Consider the following 7,169-nt stretch of genomic DNA (forward strand, 5'->3'; position numbering starts at 1 on the left):
AGCGTGTGCGATGAGATCATATTGCTTTCTCGTCCGAGTTGAAAGGTATTGGCTCCTTTTCTCAAGTCAAACAGAAAGAGATTCCCCGTGTGATGGTAAAGGTAATCCAAGTTTTCACTGACTAGCTGTGTGGTTCTGAGCGAGATCCTCAGCCTTCTTGGACCCCAGGTCCCTTACCTCTGAAATGGAAATCAAGACTTATCTCTTTAGGTGGCTATGAGGGTTCAATGAGATAACCTATGAAAAGCCCCTACTTTGTAATAGTCGCTCAAAGAAAAAAAACTTGCAAAAGAAACATACTAAATCCTCAGTGGAAGAGAGACCCTGGGCTCAGGAACAAGAGTGCAAACGCCTTTTGCCTTGGAATAACTCATGCTCCACATTCAGAAGCTACTGGCCAGAAGGGGGTCACCCTTGCCCAGCACCCAGTCTCTCCTGGTCTCTTAGCAACAAGGCGCCTGATCCTAAGAAGACCTCCCCTTCGCTCCATTCACGGCCACAGACACATCTGTGAAACACAATTTATTATACAAACAAGGTGCATCAAAAACTCAGTGTCAGAATAGCTCTGTATTCCAAGGGTTAGGGACTTGACCTCCCTTAAAACCTCCTCACCCCACCCCTTGCCAGGGAGTCAAGCTGGGAACACAGGCCCTCAGTCTCCAAAGACCCCCAAGACTGGCACAGAAGAGTGAGAAGCAGATATAGAAGCATTAATTGTGTGTCTGGGGAGTTGGACAGGCACTTGAACCTCAAAAAAATAGGGAGGCTCCTCCTAGAAAAGGCTGGACCTATGCCTGGGCAGAAACACCAAATCCCTCTCTATAACAACTAAAGCAAGAGTGTGAAACCCATCAAAACTGACAGGTCTGGCCAGAGTGGCTCAGCGGTTCCGCATCAACCTATGAACCAGGAGATCATGGGTGTGCAGGAAGCAGCCGATCAATGATCCTCTCTTATCATTGGTGTTTCTATCTCTCTCTCCCTCTCCCTTCCTCTCTGAAATCAAAAGGAAAAGAAAAAAAAAAAGGAGCATGTACCGGTTGCAGGTTCATCCCCGGCTAGTTGGGGCAAGTGTGGGAGGTAAGCAGTCAATGTGTCTGTCTCACCTGGATGTCTCTCTCACGCCCTCCCTTCCTTTCATTCTCTCTAAAAAGCAATGAAAAAATATCCTCAGGTGAGGATTTTAAAAAAATAAAAATAAGGGAAGCGTTGGCTGCCTTCTAGGGCAGTTGGGTGGGTATGTAATCTGACCTCCACATCCTGTATAGGGGCAAGTGGCTAGGGGTCAGCACCAAAGGTCTGACCAGGGTCTCCCTGCCTTTCTTCCACCTGGTGTATGAACCTTAGACTGAAGACCTTCCGCTTTCTCCCTTGCTCCTCCCAGGTGTAGAACTACACTCATGGGACAGGCTAACAAGGAGAATCCCGGGAATGTGGGAGCTGCCCCAAGGCCCAGCCCAAAGGACCCTGAGGTCAGGAATCTGGTTTCTACCTAAGAGTGGCCACAAGAAGTGCCTCCAGGCAGTCAGGGAACAGTGATCTAGACCAGGGGCCTCTGGCTGACCCCCGAAGAAGGCAGTGCTTGTAACAGGTGGCTAACACACGCGTCACACAGCCTGCAGCTCCCCCTGCAGGCGACTCAGCTCCTCTAACTCCTGCTTGTGGCGGTCTGTTTTGTGTGCCACCAAGGAGCGGTAAAAATGCAGGGCAAAGGCCACAAACACAAGCCCCACAGGTACCATGATTGCTGTGGAGGCCATGGCTGCTTGCCATCCTGGTCCATGGACCCCACCACCACCACATGCTTGCTGGGGTGGGCAGGCCTCAGATGGCGCAGCCTGTGGAGGGGCTACTGAAGCAGAGGGTGGCTTAGACGCTGGACTCAGGGAAGTGGCCACTGGTGGTAGAGTCCCAGGCACCTGGGAGGCAGGTACCATAGGTGCTGGCTTGCCCACGGGGGCCCCAATGGGCACAAACTTGACCCAGCCAACAAGGACAACTTCAGCGAGGAAGAGGAAGGTGCCTAAGGCAGTGGAGAAGCCCCAGGCCAGCTCCACGTAGCGGTGGAGTCGCTGGTGTGGAGACTGGTGGACAGAGTTGAGGTTGTGGATGTTGCTAACAGCTTCAATGTGGGGCAGCAGACACGTGGAGACCATGAGCGCGAAGAGGTGCACAGCCACGAGGACGGTGGTGCAGGCACTAAAGGCCACCAGCAGGCCTGGCGGGTACTCGTAGTTGTTCTCCAGTTGGACTTCCACCATGGCCACCTGTGGGGACAAGAGGGGATGGATTGAGTGTCTATAACTTCCTGAACAGTAGCAAGTCTGTATCCTTAGGACCTAGAACAGTGCCTGGCAGACTCTCAGTCTTGCCCTGGCCAGTGTAGCTCAGTTGGTTAGAGTGTCATCCCATTCACCAAAAGGTTGCAGGTTTGATTCCTGGTCAGGGCACATACCTAGGTTTGGGTTTGATCCCTGGTTGGGGAGCATACGGGAGGCAACCAATAGTAGTTTCTCACCTCTCTCTCTCTCTCTCTCTCATCTTCCTCCCATCCAAGTACTAACCAGGCCCAACCCTGCTTAGTTTCCGAGATTAGATGAGATCTGACTCAATCAGGGAGGTATGGCCATAGACTTCTCTCTAAAAATCAAGAAAAACATATCCTTGGGTGAAGATTAAAAAAAAAAAAAAAAGACTCTCAGTCTTTGTTGAGTGCATGAATGGGCAGCCTTGGGAAGGCTCTGGCCTGTCTGGGCCTTAGTTTCCCCATCTAGCTATTAAAACAGCTGGATGACATTTTTCTGACAATCTTAGCTTGTTATAAACATAGGGGTTAAAAAGCAGATTCTGGAGCTGGGCTACCTGGGTTCATTTTCAGATCTACAAGCTGTGTAGTCTTGAGCAAGTGACTTAATCTCTCCGTGCCTCAATCGCCTCATCTGGAAAATGGGGATTGATAATAGCACCTATCTGCTTTATAAAATTGTGAAAATTGAATGAGATAATATACATCAAGTGATAAGAATAGTGCAAGGCACATAGTAAGCACTAAGTGTTTGCTGTTATTATTAGTGTTAACACTGAAGTCCAAGGCCACAGTTTGCAAATTGGCACACCATGAACCCAAAAATCAAATTGCCCATTTTTAAAACTCAAGAGATTTTGCCCTGGCCAGGTGCTCAGTGGTTAGAGCATCAGCTCAGAGACCCAAAGGTCGGAGGTTCCATTCCCAATTCTTGGTCAAGGGTCAAGGGCACATACCTCAGTTGCAGGTTCCATCCCCTGGGACCGGAAAGGGACCTCATCCAGGAGGGAGGCGACCAATCAATGTGTCTCTCTCAAGTCAGTATTTCTTTCTCTCCCTCTCTCTCTCTCCTTCATCCCTCCCCCTCATCCCTCCCTTCACTCTCTCTAAAAATCAGTGGGGAAAAAAATCCTCGGGTGAGGATAAAAAACTAAATAAAACTCAAGGAATTTCATAGAAATATCCCAATTTCCAGATCCTCTTAAAAATTTGGAGGATCTGGTTACACCCGGTCCACATTCTTGCATGACAACTATCAGCTAGAGTTGAGTCATGGCTGCTGCCTTTGAACCGGGCAGGGTCTCTTTATAGCCACAGTCCCCACAAAACCAACTTGGCTTCCACATTACCTGCCTGGATCCTGTTCAAGGTTTGTATAAATTTGGACTCTAGAACTAGACTGCCCAAGTTCACATCCTGCCACTTGCTTGCTGTGGGACTCTGGGCCGGTGATAGAACAACTCTGATCCTGTTTTTTCATCTGCAAAATCGCCATTAATAGTGGTACCTACTTCATAGGATAGTAGATAACATACATAAAGCTCTAAGCACAGTGCCTGGTACTTAATGACAGTTTAATACTATTTGTATGTTATTTTCACCCAGGCCACCTGAATTCCAGGATCTGGATCTTTTCCCAATATTCTTGCAGGACCCATTAGATTGCTCTGGGGCTGAGGGAAGGAGGAAGGTGAGGAGCCTGGAGAGTGGTGGCAGGAAGACAAGGATGAGTGTTTTGGAAAGTGGGCCATGAAGGGTATCAGCAGGTGTTCCCCACAGACGGGCATCTGGGCCAGGCCTACTCCTGCTTTCTCCCGTAGCCTGACCCAGGGCACGACTGGAGCCAGTCCTGCCCCCAGAACCTACTCATCTGGCCTCCGGATCCTGCAGAGAAGATCCTGGCCTTTAAGCTGTCACCCCAGCAACATGCAAGTCCAGCAGCAGGCCAGACTGAACCATGGGGTGGATGGGGGTGGGTAGGTCCATGAGACTGCGTCTTTTCCTCTCCAGTCTGTATAGGGGAAGGAGAGCCAACTCCCTGTTCCTAGATGACTCCACGTTAGGAAGGGTAGACTGGCCTGTGGATCCTGGGCCACCACATAAAAATAAATCATAGACCTAGAATGCCCCTTGAGGATAGAGACTTTCCCTCTGATCATTTTAAATACAGAAGCTGTGGCACTGAGAAGGGTAGGGACTAACCCAAATCACCTAGTGCTCTGACCCTTTTATCCCCATCTCAATTTGCCCCCCAAAACAGGTTCCTATAAGGATACCTCCCCCCCACCACTCCCCGCATACACACACCTCGCTCCTGCCAGCCAATTAACAGGTAGTCTAAGCCATCTTTGATGTGTATCTTGCTGTAACATGCTTAGATCTAGGGTTTGAGGACAAGAATCAGCTCATCCTAGGGCAGGCACTTGGCAGACTACAGAGGGCACACCCTCTACCATCTCACAATTTCCCACTGACCTGCAAAGTGGTGGAGACCTGCCCAGGGTCTCCGGCCACAGCAGGACCGAGCTGACTCCTCACCCTGGGACCTCCCTCAGTCCCACTTCCCGAGGCCTCCTCTGGGACCGTTAGCTGACTTCATCTTCCCACACCACCAGTTTATCAGCTCGGGAATCATGTAATCAGTTTCCTAATCAGCTTCTTTCCCCACAGACTTCCTCACAGGCATCCTCTCCTCAAAGCTTCCTGGGCTACACTAAGCACCCTTGGTACCTGCTGGGGACTAGATGCCTTCCTTGGGATGGGCCCCACCTTCAGTTGGGTGACCACCCCATCTGTTTATTTTCTCTAACCCCACCTCCAGCTGTGCATACAGCCGCACCCCAGCTCTGATTTGCCTTTGAACCTCTCATGGCAGGGGTGGGGGGTGGTGTCTAATAATCACTTCTGCCTGGACTAGGCTTTTGGACCTCTTTGTCCCACCCATGCATATGCATCCCCCTTGGTGGTTTATCTATCCCCATACATGATTTGTATCCATGACATTTTTACACTTGTTTATCCTCCCTGTGGCCCAGTTTATGCCAGGGGTCTGTTCACCCCCCCTTCGCCCCATTAAAAAGGGATTTGTCATCCCTCGGGAACTTGTTTGTTCCCCTCTTTTACCTCTTACAACCCAGTCATTCCTTTTCCTTTGCCCGGCCTCCCTTGGGTACCCGTTTACTTTGCCTATGGCCCCTTCCTCACCCCCACCCTGTGCACCCCTCCCCTCCCCTCACCATGGCGAAGCCCGAGAGCAGGGCAGACGTGCGGCTGGAGGCTTTGAGCTTGGCCCGGCTGAGGTAGAGGCGGCGCCAGCTGAGCGCCCGCAGCGAGTGCTGACTGGCCCCCATGAGGTCCAAGTAGCCGCGGTGCACGAACTCCCGGTACGTGGCCGAGCCCGTGGGGCACTCGGCCTCCGGGTTCAGCGGGGCCTGCTCGCCCGCGTCCCCCTGGCCGCCCTTCATCCTGGGGGGGCCGCAGCACCAGGGGGCCTGGGCAGTCAGGGCGGGGTCGAGTAGCCTCGGGGTGTCCAGGAGGGTCGGTCCAGGCCGGGAAGAGACCCCATCCCCTGCGGGGTGAGCCGAGATGTGGGCGGCAGGTGCCCAGGAAGAGGCAGTCGGGGCTGAGCAGAAAGAGTAGGCGTCTGCGGGGAGCCCTAGGGGCCGAAGCGGGACAGCAGAGGCCGAAACAGGAACTGGGGCAGAGGCGGAGCCGGGGCGGCCACATGATGGGGTGGAGTCCGGGGGCGTCCGCAGAGATCTCCAGGGACCCCTGTGACACGAGTCCAGCTAGAATGTCATGCAGGCGCCCTAGCTCCGCTGAGGGTAACCTCAGCCCCCGCTGTGCCCGGGAGTTCCCGGACCCTGGACCACTCCGAGTACATCGGGACATCCCGAGTCCAGAGCTCCAATCCTCTACCTAAACTGTAAACTCGGGAAAGGTGAGCCCATCTGCTGTAGGGGTCCTGGTGAACTCAGTTCCGGGAAGCCAGGGATGCCCAAGGCTCCTCCGAGAGCCCCAAAGGGTTAGCACTCAGGTCCTCCCTGCCCTACCCCCCTCTCCCGACGCCGCAGACACAGGAACTCAGTCACCCCAGCTGGAAGATTTTGAGTTTTATAGCAAACCATATTGTACAGACCCGGGGCCCAGCCCCGGCTGGGTCCCCCACGTGCCCCCCGCCGGGCTGCCTCTTTCCCCTCCCCCAAGCGGCCCCAACCTCAAGCCTTCGCGACCCCCAGGACCCCTCCCGTCGACCTCTGATCCGCCCAGTCCCTCCCCCCACCCGCGCACCTCCCTGTTACCTGAGGTATGTGGATAAATCCCCCCTCCCCTACATGGTACAACCCAGCTACCCCGGAGGCCTGGGCTGAGGGGCGGGCCCTGGCTCCCCAAGCCCCGCCCCCACACCGGAGGAAAGGGCAGGGGTGGGCCAAGACTGTTACTAAGTTCCCACGGCAACCAAGAGGGGCCATTACCAGCCTTAGCCCTGGCTTTGGGACGTGTCCATTGGCTGCTATTTCCATGGCAACCAGGAGTGGCAGTTCCCTGGGCAAATGGGATACAAGTTTCCATGACGATGAGTGGGCAGAGCCAAACTGAAGGAGTCTCATCTTCCCCATCGCTGGGATGGCACCCCACTCCACTTCAGGTCAGGAGGGGTGGAACTGCTCAATACAGTAAAGCGAGAAAGAGCCTGGTGGTGGCGCAGCGCCCACCGGTCCAGTCTCAGTCCAAGCGGTCCGGCCCTCACACTCCAGCTCCCCCAAGTCCGAGATTCCCCAGGTTCAAGTAACACTTCAGTACAGATGAATGTTCAAGTATTGAACGGGGAGGCAGGCAGGGGGCTGGGGTACCCCTCACC

General features: G+C 53.6%; 1 protein-coding gene across 1 annotated transcript; it reads right to left on the reverse strand.

The window, feature by feature from the left end:
• Positions 1-505: 505 nt before the first annotated feature.
• On the reverse strand, positions 506-6,064 carry ORAI3 (ORAI calcium release-activated calcium modulator 3). Its single transcript, XM_008152803.3, has 2 exons — positions 5,545-6,064; positions 506-2,270 (listed from the first exon to the last, which is right to left on the reverse strand). Exons 1-2 carry the CDS (start codon positions 5,770-5,772, stop codon positions 1,611-1,613), a joined length of 888 nt encoding a protein of 295 aa, XP_008151025.1. The 5' UTR covers positions 5,773-6,064; the 3' UTR covers positions 506-1,610.
• Positions 6,065-7,169: the final 1,105 nt, after the last annotated feature.

The sequence above is a fragment of the Eptesicus fuscus genome, chromosome 4 (assembly GCF_027574615.1).
Source record: "Eptesicus fuscus isolate TK198812 chromosome 4, DD_ASM_mEF_20220401, whole genome shotgun sequence".
Taxonomy (NCBI): domain Eukaryota; kingdom Metazoa; phylum Chordata; class Mammalia; order Chiroptera; family Vespertilionidae; genus Eptesicus; species Eptesicus fuscus.

Coding starts and splice junctions, on each gene's coding strand:
- ORAI3 (XM_008152803.3), bottom strand. CDS start 5,772: ATGAAGGGCGGCCAGGGGGACGCGGGCGAGCAGGCCCCGCTGAACCCG. Junction 2,271..5,544: donor TGCTCTCGGGCTTCGCCATG/GTGAGGGGAGGG, acceptor TTGTCCCCACAG/GTGGCCATGGTGGAAGTCCA.